This window comes from Gossypium hirsutum, chromosome A10, assembly GCF_007990345.1.
Source record: "Gossypium hirsutum isolate 1008001.06 chromosome A10, Gossypium_hirsutum_v2.1, whole genome shotgun sequence".
Lineage (NCBI taxonomy): Eukaryota > Viridiplantae > Streptophyta > Magnoliopsida > Malvales > Malvaceae > Gossypium > Gossypium hirsutum.
Genome location: NC_053433.1, coordinates 19,077,879 through 19,095,717, shown reverse-complemented (window position 1 = coordinate 19,095,717; position 17,839 = coordinate 19,077,879). Strand labels below are relative to the sequence as shown.

The following is a 17,839-nucleotide window of genomic DNA, read 5'->3' as shown; positions in this document are numbered from 1 at the left end:
ATTTAAGATCAAAAATCAAAATTCATACTAAGATTAGTTTTTCACCTTCCTTGAAAAGATAAAAATAAAATAAATCAATCGACCAAAAATATATATATATTTATAAAAGAACTTGTTGCAAATCTCTGTATATAAATTTGATATCATATAGATAAACAGATTTTTATAAAACTTTTGACGCATAAATTATAAAATTCTCATGGTGGTCGAATTACTAAAGATATTAAAGTCATTGAATGTCATAGATTTGATTTTTTTTTCTTTTCTTTTCTGACGATAATAATATTCATAAATTTTTTGATGTAAACTAGTTGTGGTGCGAGTTCAATTCCTAATAAATACATGTAAAAGAAAAAGCAAATAATATTTTTCCAAAATCATAATTCATAACAAAATTATATTTATAAATATGGAAAGGGCTAGTAGTAATGCAAAAACGACCGAGTTGAAAAAGACCAATCAGTTTGGGCACCCGGTGGCTCCATTGTGGATGTATTGTAGTCGGAATCAGGAGGTGCGGATCCTCTCGAACCCGAATCAGTGAAAAATCAGTTACTCTTCCGCACCCGAAATGAGCCAAAATTCACTGTAAACAAAAGCCAACCTAAAAGTTCACTACTTGCTTCCTGCGTTTGATTCATTTAATCATACACTCCGATCGCAACTAAACTCTTCCAATTCAAATTCCGCCAAAAATCAACACAATTCGAGCTTTTACTGTCCTAAATTCATTAGCAGAGAGCCCAAAGAGAGATCGGAGTAGAAAGACATCCAGTTTTGCGACATGATAACTCGGTCTAAACTCGTAGAGCAACTCAGAGATTACCAGATCCGATCTCAAAACACGTACCCTCGTCTTATCTTTTTCTCTCCCAAACCCCATATCGCTTCCCGGTACGTTTGCTTTTTATCTTCTTTTTCATTGTTGTTTGTTTATTTACTTTGTTTTTAGAAAAAAGTATATTTTAACGTGTCAATTTTGCATTTTTTATTGTATGATTTTTACATGATTGCTTGTTTGATTGATTTGCAATCAGTATGATTGATTTTTTTTTCTTATTTTTGTCTTGATAAGAAGATTAATTTGATGAAAACTATTTGCCTTTTCTGTAATGTTCGAGAATAATTGAATTTTTAATATTAGGAATTTGGTATTGTTCCAACTTCCATGATCATTTTACTGGTTAGTGGCTAATATTAAGTTGAAGAGATGATAAATTGGATAGGATTAAGATGTTCTTCAAATGCATTGTTCTCGCTTTTAGCTTGAACCAGACTATTGAATCCTGTTCAAAGTTTACGGTTTTATTTCAAGAATGGTATTTGAAGTGGATGTACTGAACTGGTGGAAGTAAGATCATATTTTAGCCACCGCTGAAATTGTAATGGTTAAGTCGTAAAGTGACCAAAGAACGACTTTTAAGTTAAATACCTTGATGTTTTTGGGAGAGATTTAACTTTGGGAATTTAGGCTTGTCAAGTTAGGTTGACTAAGAATTTCCTCAAATACTGAAATAAACTATCCAGAGTTACTGTTTTGTGAAGTAGTAAGATGATCAATGCATATATTTTCTTCAAGCTTTTAACTTTGTTAAAGAATCATTGGTTTGTCACTTTCCGTTGATGGATTCCATATTGAAGACTCAAAGAGTATTGGGTCATTTCTTGTTATCGTGTTTTTAGCTTCTGAATCAGAGTCAAAATAGTAAGGTCAATGATAGTTCTAGTGTTGGAGATGGAAGATTGTTATCTTTGTTAAGCATATTGGTTTTTTGGCTGGTAATAAGAGTTTGTATTCATTGATAAGAGATATATCTTGATAAGGAATGACTATAGCGATTTGTTAATTCTAGATGTAGGGAAACAATTAGTTTGATGACTGTCGAAGCAGAGGTTCATAATTGAGATGGCTAAGACTTAGATTTCTGTTGAAACACAGATCTTTCTTGATGATTTCTATAGTGTTTTTCAGTATTAGGCTACTGATCCATCTTTCAATGTGCCAAAACATACAATTCATTCTTAATCTTTCCCATTCTCAGGTTTCGTCATAGATATAAAAGCATTGTGGCCTATACTCTGAGAAATATTCATTCTACTCGTCCCTATAAAAAATACTTGTTCATTTTATTCACAGAAAATTTCCTTATGTGAACTTTGTAACATATTATGTCTCCTTCTAGCATTTCTCTGGCATGCTTTGGTTGTAAATTAAACTTCTACATGTTCTTGACAAGATTCTGTTCACTTCATGCAGGGCTGATGTAGCTGTGGCTACTTTTTGGGCCTTCACATTTAGTGTGTTAGTCATACTATCCTACTTGTCCCTTTATTTTAGTAACTACTGGCTTTCATGTATCCCAATATGCCTTGGTATTTTCCTTCCCATACGCTTGAGAGGTTGTAGGCAGGCTGTGGTCAAGAAGAGAGAGAGAAAGTTTCTATTACCCTTGTCCATGTGATCCGTTTTAAGCGCTAAAAGTAGTTTGATTCATTATTTGAGCTGCCCGTGGATGGCTTATTACTTGTTTTAACAAATGGGGCGAATTCAGACATTGACAAAATTGATCTTGGTCGGTGAAGACTGTTGCCTACCTTCTTTTAAAGTAGATGGTACAACTTATTGTTCATTTTTCTTCACAAAACTATACTTGAAGCCCATGGTCATTTGCCATACACTTTGAACCTGTAACATTTGACAGTTCTGTATACAACAAAAAGAACGATATGCCTATAAAATGAAAGCAAGAGAGAGAGGGAACATTGAAGAAGAAAAGAAACCATTTTCGGATTGAATTGGCAAGGGAGGTTGAAAGAAAATTTGCCATTCTTTTAAGTGGTTGTATGAAGCAATATGCTTCAATTTTCTTGAGGGTTGTCCTTGTTACCGAGTATTAATAAGTATAATTTCATAACCTTGTTGATTTTTCTTCTACTATCCTCTCATTTGAATACACTGTTTTAGTTTATAAACTTGTGGATTTCAGTCTTTTTTGCTTCACAGTTGAGATTCAAATATGAGAACTAGATGGAATATTAGAACCAATATTGCTCCACAAATTGAACGGGAAATGGATTAATGGCCCTCTTTTATCATCATGTGGCTGAGGCTCCAGACATATCCTTTTTTCTGGCATTTTATTGTCGCAGATGTCTTTTAATTGCACCAGACTTGTTTTTTCTCCACTGGAGTTTCACAACATTGTTTGTATTTCTTTACCATTTATTAACTTAATATATAATATCTTATTATCAAAATTTTCAAATTAAAATTTTTTAATTATTTTGATTTAATTTTTTTAATATAATAAATAAATTTACATATTTATATATTAATTAATCAAAATATTTAAATAAATATATAAATAATGTATAAATAATGTACCTATATTTTTGTAATTTTAACATTTTTAGTTATTTATTAAATTTTCAAATATGTTATAAGTTGCATTACCCGTAAATATTACTCTAATATCTTTAATGGTTATTTTAATTTATTATATTTCATTTTGTTACCACTGCAATGATTAAATCTAAACACGTCTCACTTTTGACTTTAATTTTATTGCTGTAATACCCTAAGTTTGTAGGAATTGATACTAAGGAATTGCTAGTATTAGAGATTAGAGACCATGCTTGACGGTAAAGCCTGGAAGGCGTCAACCACTAGTATCAACCCTCTAGTGCATTTACAATGACAGTGGCTTATCTCTAATGAAGGAAGAATTCCTAGTATCAATTTTGATTTACAAGGTTAAAATATAATACAAAAGAAGCAAAGCAAAGGAGTTGCCGATCAATGAAAGTGAACACAGAGTCAAGCACTCAAGAACAGAGGTCACGCTTAAAGGCAAAGCCTAAAAAGGCACCAACCACCAATATCAACCCTCTAGTGCATTTACAATGACAGTGGCTTGTCTCTAATGAAGGAAGAATTCCTAGTGTCAATTTTGATTTACAAGAGCAAAGGCCTCCATTAACGGTAATAAATGTAAGTCCAAACTTGTAGGGGTTAGGAGGCCCTCCCTCCTTGTCCTTCGCCATTTCCTCATTGTCACATTTTCCTTTCCACGGCAGTGTAGCTCCGTGTACGAGACCAAGTTTTGTGAATGTTTTGTTTAATTCGGGCAATAAGTTCCATCCAGCTAAACCATGTATATTGGGCCTTCTTTTTCGAGCACCAATGAGTCACTTTAATTTCTTCTCAATTTCCAATGGGCCTTGTCGTTTTTGTTTCCGTCAACAGACAGAAACTCACCTTTCCTTTACCCTTAATTTTTTAATTTCGTTTATCATAATCCTTTTTCCCTTTAATTAATGTCCGAGATTGCCTACTTCATCCATCAGGCTTGGTTCACACCGTTCCTTGTCGAAATATTAGAGGCCTAAGTGTCGGCAACTAGTGGTTTCTGTAGAACCCGTATATTTCATTGGCCCTCCTCGAGTGCCATCTGGGTCATGGACATTCATCAGAAACTACATTTCCTACACTCCACACCTGTCCATTAACATTTTCTACGTGTCTTAACATAACAAGAAAGAAGGTTTCTAGTATTGTCCTTTTAAGTAAACAATGTTCAATAATTTCACAACCCGAAAGAAGGTAGGCGGAAATGAAAGCCATCCGATCGGTTCGAGCTCAGCCACCAGCAGTTTTCACTCCATCTCTGCGAGCTTCTTTAAGTCATCATAAAAGTTCAGTGATCAGCTTCAGGCCAATCATCACAAGTTGTTCCAAGCAACCAGAAAGCATGGAGCAGAAAGACGAAAAGCCTGAACAAAAACCTGGGTTAGAATATATTAATTAAGATGTTGCTTCTCTTTTTCTTCCCATGTCTACTACTACTACTAGTGGTTTTGAAACTGTTTGTTTCATGTGTTAAGGGATGTCATGTCTGAGTCATTCGGAGAGGGATATGCTACGAGATCAGATGAAGAAGGATTTGGAGGAATTTATGGAGAGAACGAGAGTATATCTGACATAAAAAAAAACAAGGAGATTCATGGAAGTCACCCAGGTTAGTAGTAGAGTAGAATGGTTAGGTAGTAGTAAGTAAAACTTGTTTTAATTGAACTGTATTTGATTTGTGGGTGGGTGCAATGCATGAAGCTTATGACAAGACGCAGGGGAGTGAAGTGAAGGAGAAGGAGAAAGCCAGGAATCAAACTCACGCTTCCTCTTAACCCATGGATGGAAAACCCAACTATGTTCACAAGTACCCTCCTCCATTTTGTTTCATGTGCGCCTTACCTTGCATTAGTTTATTATCTTCAGTTTTTTACTGCAGTTCTATATATGTAAGGGTTATTACACGGCTTAAGCTGTTACCAAACTTTCTCCTAAACAAACATCTTTAGCTGTATCTGTGAAAGCCCTAAAGCCTTCCTCCATCACCCGTCTATTGTTTTTTTTGCTCTTTTTACGTTATAAATTAATGGTTAAATTTCAGCTCTATCCTTCTAATTTCCATGTTCCGCTCAAATTTTAGATTTTATTTTTATATTTTAATTTTGATATAATTTCACATACTAACTTCTAAATGAGCCCAGCTTTTCGATTTGATCGAGTTGAATTTTTTTCAAACTCAGACGTGGTTTTTCATTTTTTTAGAAAATGCTCCAATTTTAATTTTTTTGATTTAAATATTTAAATCAAAATATTAATATAAACTTTTTTAATAATACTATTCTAATAGAAAAATATATATTTCAATGATGATTTCGAATGGTTTTTTTACTAAAAATTAATTATTATTTTTCACATTATTTTTATTACTATATAATTAATTGTTTTTATGTTTTAAAATACCATATCAAAGAATTTAATCGAAAATTTTAATAGTGTTGATTTAGTCATCTTATTTTTATTTTTAAATTTAATTTTTTGATAACTCAACTTTTAATATAAACATTTCTTTTTAATTAAAATGTTTATGTACATGTATTTAAATACACAAGCTTTTACTTTTTTATTGAAATTTTACAATAATGAGATCTTTATATTATTCTTACATTATATTTTATATAATGGAATAGTTAACCTAGATATGTTATTATAATTAAAATGCTGACATGTATGTATTTTTATTTTTATTAATATTATATAATAATAATGAAATTTCAATTTTCTTTGGGAATTAATTTTTCATATAATTTAGTACTTTAATTTTTTAATGTATTTAACTTATTTTATTTTAACTGTGAATTTTTAAGAATAGTTAATATTATTATAACTATTTATTAAATTTAAGATCATAGCAATATTATTTTTTTATTATATAATTATCAAGTAATTATTATTCGATGATAAATTTAATAAAAGAATTTTAAATGTATTAACATTTAAATTTAAATGGAGAAAGTAAAAAAGGAAACCTTGCAAACGAAAGTACTGAAATTAAATAAAAAATAATGAAAAATATGAGAATCTAGAGTATATTTTGACTCTTAAATGGTTACTCTAATTTACGTGAAGCATGGCGGAAACCATAAAAGAATTAAAGGATACTTGATTGAACTCAAATTACATATGTACGTTATTTTACACATTGAAAGAAGAAAAGGCTTTGATCTGCAATGAAACGATCATGCTTGGTGACAAAAAATGTTTACCAATCATTGAACGAACGATTAAATTTAGGAGTCTAATTTTCGGATATTAATACATCAATAGAGTACGATCCACATTTATCATTTCTATTACCGCTAGAAATAAAAATGCACTACATTTGCTGAACGAAGAAAAACAGTAGTTGGATAATTCAACTTGCAGAAGGTGGTGGGGAGGGGGTGGCATTGACATTTGGAGCATAGGAGGCCTTCCACCCATTTGCTGTTGCGGCCAACCATGTGGTGCTCCCATTCCCATTGGTGGCGGAGGCCTTGAAAGACCAGATACTGATTGTGGGGTGGGGTGGTGGCATGTTGGCAGAGGTGGCCTGTACTGCATTGCAGGAGGAGGCATGACTGGAGGTGGAATTGTTGTCCAAGATGCTGTGGCTGACCCTGCCAAGGTGATGTCCGGCAAGCTGCATTGTGGGTAGGGAACATTTTGAGGGGTGGAGGCCGTGCTACTGGCATAGGGCCAGGAGGAACAGTGCCATTTGGAAAAGGTCGTGGCGGCACCGGTGCTCCTATACCACCATTGGCTGGGGACCAGAAGGAAGTGTTGGAGGTCCACTCGCAAACAAGTATGGGCCTGCTCTTCTGGAACTTGGATTGCTTGCTGCCAAACCCTCTCTGTGTTACAAGGAAAAGTTTCAGTCTAAATACCAAACCAATAATAGTAATAGAAATGGGACTACAAGGTAAGATCAGGTGTGGTAAAAAAGGAAAAAATGAACCTGCTGGGGTGCCATGACGCTCCCCTTTGGTGTCTTTCTTATATGCGTAAGAAACTGTTATTTGACGGTTACAGAGGTACTGGCCGTTCATTGCCTGTAGTCGAAGAGAAAGTAAACATATTTTGCAAGAAGTAAACATATTTTGCAAGATATATGAAACAAGTCAATCATGTAGACTGTGATCACATCACATATTCACATTGATAACAACAATAAAAAATGCTATTCTGAGTAGCAAATAACATGCAAGTGGCATTGCAAACATACCTCAATAGCAGCATCAGATGCCTCAAATGAATCATAGCTGATGAATCCAAAACCGCGTGAATTTCCAGTCTCAGGATCTCTCATTATCTGATATCAGAAAGTGATCATCAGAACTCACTGACAAAAAGAGTGCATAATAACCCAAATGATGGGAAACATTGAAATATTTTAAATATCTAGTTAACTTCTTATTCACTTTCTGAGCACACTATCGACGACTTTCAAGAGATAAGCAGAACGAGACTAGGATTCAGTATTAGTTTTAGTATCATTCAGTTCTCCGGAAAACAAAAAATAAAAAAAAAATGAAAAAGAAAAGATATGCCAGTCCATCTAGTAGATTATGCCATCACATGACCATGCAGATATATTCAAAGCTGATACAAACTTAGAAAATGTGGCTGCTCAGAACAAAAACACGCCACCCTACTCTGTCAATATCACAGGTCCGTTCAACTTCATCTCATCATTAATCATGAATAAAGTTATGATGGAAAACACTTTAGTTCAACCCACAAACTTCATATTCTTTAACTGGTGCAATAGTTGATTAATTATATTTGAAGTCAAAAAGCAGCAAAGCATCAATAACTAAACAAGCAAATGAAGACATGTAGGCATGCACTTCCACATATGGAGAAAGCTGAGCTAATTTATCTATGGTTTACCATGAGATAGAATGAAATAGTAAAAAGAAATCAGCAAGCAAGTACCTTGGGATTTGTAACAATGACTCCAAATGCACTAAAAGTATCGTACAAAAGTTTCTCTTCCACGTCCTGCAAGTATAACCCAAGAATCATTAAGTTAAAACAGGAAATCTAGGACTTCATGTCATTGCATCTCTATGCTTCTAATAGTATACTAATACTTACAGGGTCAAGGTTCCCTATGAAAAGGTTTGCTCCAACATCTAAGCTCTTTTTATCTTGAGACGCCTGAAATCAATCAAAATAGAAAACCATAAGAGTCAATGAAAATAACGTTTCTTTTAGCTAAAAGAAATGCAGCATTGCTCCTGTCGAGTTCCATACCTTATTTACACGTATGGGCTTGCCATAAAGCTTAATCATGTTGAGTACCTTAATAGCCTATAAATCCAAACAAATAAATCAAATTATTTCAAATAGTAAAAAAAAGAACCGAAAGGCTGAAAATTCATTAAGGACTAAGGCATACATAATCAGCATCTTCTTCGCTTCGGAATTCGACAAATCCATATCCTTGATGCAAGTTAGTCACTCTATCTTTCGGCACATAGACATTAACTGAAATGATAGAAAGAATCCCATGCGTTTTCAATCAATTCAAAAGAAATGTTCGAACTAAACTTAAACCTCAGAAGCTTTAACAGTAAAGCAAATTCAAAAACTTATGATTATTAAACGTACCAACAGGACCAGCTTGAACAAATAACTCCCATAATAACTCCTCAGATACCTAAAAAAAGCAAGTAAAAGATTTCAATGAGTACAACAAAAAGGCATGAGGTAAAAGAGAGAGGAAGGAAAATAATGAGAACCTGAGGATCGAGATTGCCGACATAAGCAGTGGCGTCTTGGTTCCTCTCGGCGGAGTGTTGACCAAGCAAGTTCGCTCCAACTCCTGGAGCGATTCGCGTTGTCATTTGCTTTGCTTTTCCCTCCTTTTTCTCTCCTGATTCTTCTTCCGCTAAAACCCTGATTAGACTGTTTTTTCGAGTTTTCTGGAGATCTCTGCCCTAAGGGATTACAAGAGTGTCTCAAGTGAAGACGGGCGGCGTTCGTCGATGGCCTACCTTGGCCCAGTTTTCAGCAATGGGCTTCTCAAGTTTCCAGTGTCGGCCTTGTGATTTTGAACACCTCGTATGAGGATTGAAATTTGAGGCCCAATTTTAATTTTTTATTATTTTCTGCTAATTAAATATAACAATGTTCATATATCCTTATTTTATTCGCATATTTAATCTATAAACTTAAAAAAAAATAGAAATATATATTATACAGATGATCTGTTAAGATAAACCTTAACATAATTATGGGACGGTTATGTACTGAAAGAGGTTCTCATGGAAAAATAAGTGACTTGCAACACAAAAGGTTAATTATGGGTTTTATAATACTTTATGGCTAAGTAAAAAATAAGGAGGTTTTTATGAGGATGATTAAACAAGATGTAAGCTTAACATGAGTTTTTACCTCAGTCTAAATTATATGAGAATGTTGAGTGTATCTCAATTGTTTAAGAGTACATAAAGGTATTTATGTCACGGTCGTGGATCAAAGTTCGTTATCATTGTACACAAAATGTCTCATAAAGGTCAATTAATTAAATAAGACTCATTTAACCCACCTGAACTGGCTTGATACGTGAAATACATAAAGAAACCTATCTACTTGAAGCATTGGTAGCCAGTGAAACAATCTAGTAAAACTAGAGTTACTAAGGTAATTATTATAAACCTTAAATGATAAAATGTACAGAGTTTAGAACCCTTAGGGCTCTCATATTATAGATAGATACTAATCTCAATCATTGATGTAATTCAATCTGTATCGCTGGATGTGGGGGGAACTCAACTATAAATAAAGGCATTCCCCCTCATTTCTAATCATCCCGTTGTATCTTTATTCATAGTAATTGAATATTGTTGAGAGCATTTACTCAAACACCTTGTGAGCTGATTTATTATGGCTTTTTTCTATTTTTTTCTTCTTTGTCTTTGAGTTTCTTCCGTTTTATTTTTGGTGCAGTAAAGAATTTCTATCGAGAATTCTCACTTTTCGAGAGCAAAGCTGACTTAGGCGAATTTGAACCTAATAAATAGCCTAAGGTCGCATGGATTGCGAGACTAAATTTCTAGCCCCATGACACCTACAACTTCTTGTTGGTAATTGGTTGAAGCTAATGTCCTTATTTAGTAAAGGTTATCTTGTCATTTTACACATTGGCAAGTATTATTGTTGCCCTTGATGGAGATTTGGCTAATTTCATCCATGCGACATTTGTCTCTTGGACTGGTTCAAATTTTTGGGTTTTAGTGATTTTTTTTGTTGGGCTTACACTTTATGGTACAATTATCCCTCCTTATAATAGCCACCTACGATATTAGAATTTTAAACCTTAACTTCGAAGTGAGAAGGGTGCAAGAAATAATTGTGAAGTTTCAAAACCCGCTTACTATAGAGCATGTTATGGAAGCGAAGTTGAAAGCTAACCTACAAGTGGTGCGGACTCTTAGTGAGGACCTAATGTCATACATTTGATAAAAAGACCATTCTATATCATGAGAGCGTAATATTTGAAGCCCAACTTTGTGTTTGCCCTACTGATTTTACAAAGACTCTTTTTTTATCAATTATGGATGCTCAATAGGAAAGGTTCAATCGCTTACACCTAGTTATGTTTGATTTGCAAGCTGAAACATGGTATCACATTTATTAGGATGCTATTGAAACCACTACCTATGCTAAGTAACTTGACCTTCTACAGTTATTGTATTGGATCTAGTGCCCTAAGTGTAGTATTTTTGTCTATATATACTTGTAATTTTTTTCGAACAGATTAGTTAATAAAATTATTCATGAATTACATTAATACCCTTTATATATTGTCATCATGTGGTTTTTGCATGTAAAGCAAATATTAGCTCATTTGTTGTCTAATGTTTAACTAATACTAAGTGGTATTATGTAGTCGGATCCTAATACGAAAAGAAACTTATATTAGTAGAAAAACCTAAATATATTCTTATCATAATCGAAAATGAGCAAATTGTTTTAGGGGCAGACTACTATCAAAAGATAGAGGCATAGATGTGATTGACTAAACCAATAGTACATTGGAGTGGACCCAAAAAGAATAGATTCTGAATCCGTTTATAGATTTATTCACTTGTAACATTCAACGTGTGGCATACCTTAATCTTAAGTAGATGACAGACTATATATGCGTGATTCGTATACTTTGATGTAAGTAAAAGCTTGAGTTCAAATAAATAAGGAACCAAAAGCTGGTGCGTTAGGTATACAACTTCTACAGAATGTAGCGTCATTCACAATAATGGAATTCATAACCCGAGGTATTGGTAAATGATATCCTCTCATCGACTTTATATGGGTTATTCGTCTTTGTGATGAATAACTTGATTACTATTTGATAATAATTAATTTTTTATGAAGGAAGATGTAGTGGTTATCATGAGATAAAAAAGGATGATTTATTAGGTGTCCGGTCACACCTAGAAAAAAGATCAGTGGCGACTCCCTTTTTTAATAAAATCGAAAGTTGATTTTTAAATTTTCAAATAATCGCCTCAATTAGCGATCGAAAGAGAAATTTTTACGTCGCTACGGCTGGCGACTCCGCTGGGGACAGATTTTTGAGAGTCGAGTTGAATTAAACGCGTGTTGTCAAAATTTTCAAAGTTCCTTGTTCAAATTAATATTTAATCATGATCCTTAAGTTTTGTTTTCGAAAAAATCATACATACATATCTCCTAATTTGTTTTATCTTTCGTTTTTCAGCTTTAAGTTTTATGGTTTTAGTTTTGTAGTTTTAAAATAAATGAAAGGTTTGCAAGTTTCTCCCCACACACCGTGCACATACATTTTTGTTGTATAACATGAGCTCTATACCCGGGCTCCGTCCCTGTTAGGTGAAAGTAAACGCTACGCCTTCGTGAGTTAACTTGTTCCTCCACACAGGCTAGTGAATACTTTCGGGTTACATATGACTTATGCTTTCGTGAGTTAACTCGTCCCTCCGCATAGGCATAAGTAAATGTAATCCCTCGAATTGATCTCGTAAGCCTATGATAGGCCATGACCGAGGCTCTGTACTAATCTTAGTAGATGACAATACAGACGATTCGAGTACTCATCTAGAACCAAAACCGCATATAGTGAACCATATGAGCCATCCAACTAGAGCCGTGCCGAACCTCCGTCCGTTTACTGGTCACCGAAATAAGTACATGGGAAAAACACATCTTACCTTCTGTTTCTTTTACATTTACGCTTTCTATGCAAGGGAATCGAGTCTATTAGACTAAGTAGCTTAATTTATTAGATTGTCCACAGTTTTTCTTTGTTCATATGTGTTGTGCTAACCAAGTTTGTTTATTTTTATTCTTATTTTACATCATGCATTATAGGCATTATATTAGGAAGGTGTTGACTAGAGATCGGTTGCCAAAAAATGGGTTTTTAATGGAAGAGTCAATTATACAAACAACCAAGAGGAATGCCGCGGTTCGAGACTGGTCTCTAAAGACTCAGAAAGAAAGAAGGGATAGTCTAGTGGAGGGATGTATTGCCAATTTTCCCGAGCACGTAACTGTAAATGTTCGCCAGAATAACCTTGAAGATTTGGTTCGGGTGTGGAATCAGTAAGACTCGGATACTAGGGGTATCTTCACTGAAAGATATGGGGACATAGCCGACTTGATTACTGTCAACGTAGATGAACGATTGATCCTAGCCATGGTCAGATTTTGGGATCCAGCCTACCAATGTTTTACTTTCAATCAAGAAGACATGACCCCGACTATAGAAGAGTACGCTGCTTTGCTTCGTGTCGAAAACGTACAACCCTATAAGATATATGTGAAATAACCTAAGCCAATGACCTTCAAGAAAAAGTTAGTGAGATTGACAGACATGACTGACACGTGGGCTGAAAAATAGATAAAGAAAAAGAATGAAACCATTGCATTCCATGGTATTCCCTACGAGACTTGATTCTGAACCATCCCGACATGTTGAAAAGGGTAAATCTGTTTGCTCTGGCCATTTACGATTTGATCATTTTCCCGAAGGTCCTTAGACACATAGAAGTTGCGGTGGTAGATTTCTTCGAAAGATTAAAACAAGGAATCAATCCCGTCCCAACTATCCTGGGCGAAACCTTCAGATCACTAAGTAGCTGTAAGAAGAAAGGGGAAGGTCGTTTTATCGAATGCGCGCAGTTACTCAATGTTTGGATTCTGAGCCACTTATGGAAAGTAGAGTGCACACCGTTCCATATGTTTTCTAAAACATTCTCCCCGTTAGAAGCTTATCTCAAGAAAGAATGGCCAAGGGAGGTCACTGAACAACACTGGGTCTTAGTCTTTCAGAATCTTCACGCCGAGGACGTAACTTGGAGAGCACTGTGGATACTCCCGTCAGTTCTGCTATACAAGGTCGGAGATCAAGATTGGGTGCCACTACTCGGGTTATGGGGAGGAGTTGGATATGATCCGTTAATGGTTCAAAGACAATTTTCTTCACTACAATTCGTACCCACCACCGGAGGATTAGCACAATCAGAGTTTGCTTTTGCGGGTGAAGGATATATGAAGAGGGTCCGAGATACTGCAAAGTCTTGGAAGAGAATTCATCACATGGAATTAGCTCTATATGCTGATACCCTCACCCAAGATTACGACATATGGAGAAAGCAATGGGTGAACAACCAGCAAATCTCGTCGACAAATTACACTGTCCAGAATCCTTTCTCGGCAGAAGTGCCATCTGAGCTAGAAATAGCAAGACAGGAATTTGAGCGCGAAAAGGTCAAAATGTTGCGGGACATTAGTATTCTTCAAGAAGAAAATTACCAGTTGAAGATCAACATCCAGATCGAAAGGTCTAAAACCGAGAAAGTACAAAAGGAAGTTGAAGTCGTAAGAAATGACTTAAGGGACCTTCATTTGAAAAATAAAAAGTTAAGAGTCACTATCAAGAATAGTGGGTTGGGTAAGTCGTCAACAGAGTGGAGAGAAGAATTAAACAATGCTAAAGGCGGGATGGAATTTTGGAAAAAGAGGGCAGAAAATGAGGAGGAAAAGGCTACGCTGGTTATGATAGAATTAAGAAAGAAAAGCGTTGAACACGAAGCTATGTTTACCAAATGGACAACCAGTCAATCTGAACGTCAAAGCTTAAGAGAAAGAGTACGGGATCTAGAAGATGCGTTGCGAGCTCGTCAGCAACAATTGGATACTCTCTTAAAAGCCTTGGAATAAAAGAATGATCAGTATGATAGAGACATTCATGCTTATAAAACGGACCTCCAAGAAAGAGAAATGCAACTTGGCTTTTTAATCAACAAAATCCGTCAAGCGGCTGTGCACATGGTACAACTATCAGATGAAGCAGAGGATCTCAATTGCCAATTTCCGCCGAGCCAACAATCGAGCATATCGGAGTTCTTAGAGCGAGTAAAGAAATATAGTGATATAGCTAAGAAGTTTGTGTAATGGCTGAATAAAAAATGGCGAAATGTTTTGTAATGAACTCTTTTGATGAATGAAATGCCTAATAAGGACTATCTCGAGATCAACACCAATTTCTCACATTTCTTTCATGACTGACATTCATTCAACATTTATTCATTCACTCATTGCATATACATATCCCATAATCATTCGCTAAGGTTAGAATCATATAATTCGCAGTTGCAACACTTCAAATCTGGAACCACGCCATTCGTATAAACGCGTCGACAAGCTAGAGCAATGGAGGCTGAGTTCAATGAAAGAATCGAAAGGATAGAAAGAGTCTAGAAGGAATTACAAGAACAACTGGCTAAGTCACAGCAAGAAACGAGGGATTTTATAGTAAGATCTCTAGAGGAATCACTTGAACAAAAGGATCAAATGACTAGAATGATGGAGATGATGTCAGTTTTGGTCAAAGGAAAAGGACCCATGCAGAACCCCGATAGTATGGAACCTCAATTAAGAATTAATCATGACCAGGATCCACTCTATCCCTCAGGATTCACTCCACCACATGCCCACGTAGCACAAAGAGGGTATACTCAAGGGGAATCCACAGGCTTGGAACAACGACCTATGCCATTTGCTCATCTAGGGCAAGGAACATTTATGTCAAATCCCGGAGCAACCCCTGCCAATCCTGTAGTTCCAGATTTAGATGATCCAGTCGAAATAGCCAAGTTGAAAATAGATGATCACGAGGCTCAAGAGAGGTATAGGAGCTTGGAGGAAAGACTTAAGGCAATAGAAGGCACTGAAGTCTTCTCTGCACTAGGTGCTAAAGAACTCAGTTTGGTACCTGACCTAATCCTGCCTCCGAAGTTTAAAGTGCCGGATTTCAAAAAGTACGATGGGACAAGATGTCCAAAAGCACATCTTGTCATGTTTTGCCGAAAAATGACCGATTACGTGAACGAAGATAAGCTACTTGTACATTGTTTTCAAGATAGTCTAGTAGGATCGGCTCTTCGGTGGTACAACCAGCTCAGTAAGGAAAAGATCCAATCTTGGAAAGATTTGGCGTCGGCATTCTGTGAGCAGTACAAGCATGTATCAGATATGGTGCCTGATCAGATGACTTTACAAATGATGGAGAAAAAGTCGTCAGAAACTTTTAGACAGTATGCGCAGAGATGGAGGGACATCTTAGCCCAAGTGGAACCCCCACTAACGAAAACAGAGATAACTGTCCTTTTTATCAATACCTTAAAGATACCGTTTTATGACAAACTAGTGGGAAGCACCACAAAGGACTTCACGGATATTGTAATATCCGGTGAGCTTATATAGAACGCCGTCAAGAGTGGTAGAATGGAAGGTCAAGAAAGTTCAAAAAGGGTAGCGCCCATGAAGAAGAAAGAACCAGAAACCCATATGATGGGAATGGAAAGCCGTTATACCCCTAATCCGTATCCAAACCAACCCCGACCTCGAAATTACCCACCTTCGAATTTCTATTATCCTCCTCAAACCCCTTACTACCAAACACCGCCTTCTTACTCTTCTTACCCCGTTTACACCACAAGTAACCCGAGACCAACCGCCACATTCCCACAAAATACAATACTCGCCCAAGGTCAACCCAAAAACGAGCAGAGGCCAGCAAAACCCAATTCTGAGAGGCCATAATTTACCCCTATTCTTGTGTCATATGGGGAACTGTACCCAAAACTTTTGGAAAAGCAATTGATATCTCCGCATTATATGGCACCCTTGAGGCCCCCATACCCGAAATGGTACGACCCAAATGCTAGTTGTGCATACCATGCGGGAAACCAAGGACATTCCACGGAAAATTGCCTAGCCTTTAATATGAGAGTTCAAGGACTAATTGATGCGAGTATCCTACGATTCGATAGTATCAGTAATGCAACTGGGAACCCGTTCCCTAACCATACTGAAGGGAATGTGAGCACAGTAGGGAAAGAAGATGAATGCCAAGTCAGAAGATTTGTTTTAGAAATAATGACACCTCGGCAGAAAATCTGAGAGGTACTGGTTAAGAATGGATTGCTCTGTCGCCCCGACGATAATCTCAGAAAAGAATGTCAGGTTTTTTGTGATTTTCATGGAATTGTAGGGCACTACATTCAATCATGTGAGGAATTTAAAAGGTTACTGCAAGACCGGATAGATAATAAGAAGATTGAGATCATTAATGAAGAAGAGGCCAATGAGAGAGAAGTATGTGCCTCTGACAATCAATCGTCATGTTTTCTGTATAGCGCCGATTGACCATTCGTAATTTATTACGATGCAAGGAAGGAGTCGGTGAAACTAAAAATGATAATCGAAGTACCGTCTCCTTTCCCGTACAAATACGACAAAGCCGTACCATAGAAATATGACATCAATATCGTCACACCGAAAGATGAAAAGCTCAAAGCCATAACTGGAGATGTTGGAGAGATAAGTCATTTTACCCGAAGTGGAAGATGTTATTTGAAAGAGGTCGAACCAGTGAAGAAGAACAGTGACTGGAAGCAAAAAGGGAAAACAGTGATGCATGAGGCTGAAGTCGAGCAAGGAATTCCACCCGTGCAAGAAACTAAAAAGCCTGTGGATGAGAAAGAAGCACAGGAGTTCTTGAAATTTATCAAACACAGTGAATACAATGTGGTGGAACAATTGAATAAGCAACCAACATGAATCTCGATTTTATCTCTGCTGCTAAATTCGGAGCCACACCGGAACGCTTTGCTGAAGGTGTTGAATCAAGCTTACGTGGCAAACAATATATCCGTGGAGAAGCTGGACAGATGGGTGAACAACTTGAATGCGAATAATTTCATTTCTTTTAGTGATGACGAAATACCACCCAATGGTAGAGGCTCCGTGAAAGCACTACATGTTACGACTCGTTGCAATGGCTACATAATACCGAATGTGCTTATCGATAATGGCTCGGCATTCAATGTTATCCCTTTGGCCACGCTTTCAAAAATTCTGATAGATCTATTCTATTTAAGGCCCTGTCATTCCACG

General features: G+C 36.1%; 3 protein-coding genes across 3 annotated transcripts; 2 read left to right on the top strand and 1 right to left on the bottom strand.

The window, feature by feature from the left end:
- The first annotated feature begins 423 nt into the window (after window positions 1–423).
- LOC107900635 (uncharacterized) lies at window positions 424–2,935 on the top strand. The gene is made up of 2 exons (XM_041078948.1): window positions 424–894; window positions 2,258–2,935. Exons 1-2 carry the CDS (start codon window positions 785–787, stop codon window positions 2,460–2,462), a joined length of 315 nt encoding a protein of 104 aa, XP_040934882.1. The 5' UTR covers window positions 424–784; the 3' UTR covers window positions 2,463–2,935.
- A 1,474-nt stretch (window positions 2,936–4,409) lies between these two features.
- LOC107900238 (uncharacterized) lies at window positions 4,410–5,453 on the top strand. Its single transcript, XM_016825925.2, has 3 exons — window positions 4,410–4,789; window positions 4,885–5,018; window positions 5,111–5,453. The coding sequence occupies exons 1-3, from the start codon at window positions 4,614–4,616 to the stop codon at window positions 5,182–5,184; spliced, it is 384 nt and encodes a 127-aa protein (XP_016681414.1). The 5' UTR covers window positions 4,410–4,613; the 3' UTR covers window positions 5,185–5,453.
- Window positions 5,454–6,572: 1,119 nt separating this feature from the next.
- Window positions 6,573–9,369, bottom strand: LOC107900636 (splicing factor 3B subunit 4). Its single transcript, XM_041078947.1, is given in 12 exon segments — window positions 6,573–6,784; window positions 6,787–6,981; window positions 6,984–7,148; window positions 7,151–7,237; window positions 7,344–7,437; window positions 7,611–7,697; window positions 8,324–8,389; window positions 8,486–8,548; window positions 8,645–8,701; window positions 8,790–8,878; window positions 9,002–9,050; window positions 9,133–9,369. Coding segments are annotated over 12 exon segments (1,080 nt in total). The 5' UTR covers window positions 9,238–9,369; the 3' UTR covers window positions 6,573–6,761.
- Between the last annotated feature and the right edge of the window lie 8,470 nt (window positions 9,370–17,839).

What these genes read in the sequence shown, in the direction of transcription:
- LOC107900635 (XM_041078948.1), top strand. Translation starts at nt 785, where the DNA reads ATGATAACTCGGTCTAAACTCGTAGAGCAACTCAGAGATTACCAGATC. An exon ending in AAACCCCATATCGCTTCCCG is followed by an intron (nt 895 to 2,257) that starts GTACGTTTGCTT and finishes CACTTCATGCAG; the next exon opens with GGCTGATGTAGCTGTGGCTA.
- LOC107900238 (XM_016825925.2), top strand. Translation starts at nt 4,614, where the DNA reads ATGAAAGCCATCCGATCGGTTCGAGCTCAGCCACCAGCAGTTTTCACT. An exon ending in AAGCCTGAACAAAAACCTGG is followed by an intron (nt 4,790 to 4,884) that starts GTTAGAATATAT and finishes TCATGTGTTAAG; the next exon opens with GGATGTCATGTCTGAGTCAT. An exon ending in GATTCATGGAAGTCACCCAG is followed by an intron (nt 5,019 to 5,110) that starts GTTAGTAGTAGA and finishes CAATGCATGAAG; the next exon opens with CTTATGACAAGACGCAGGGG.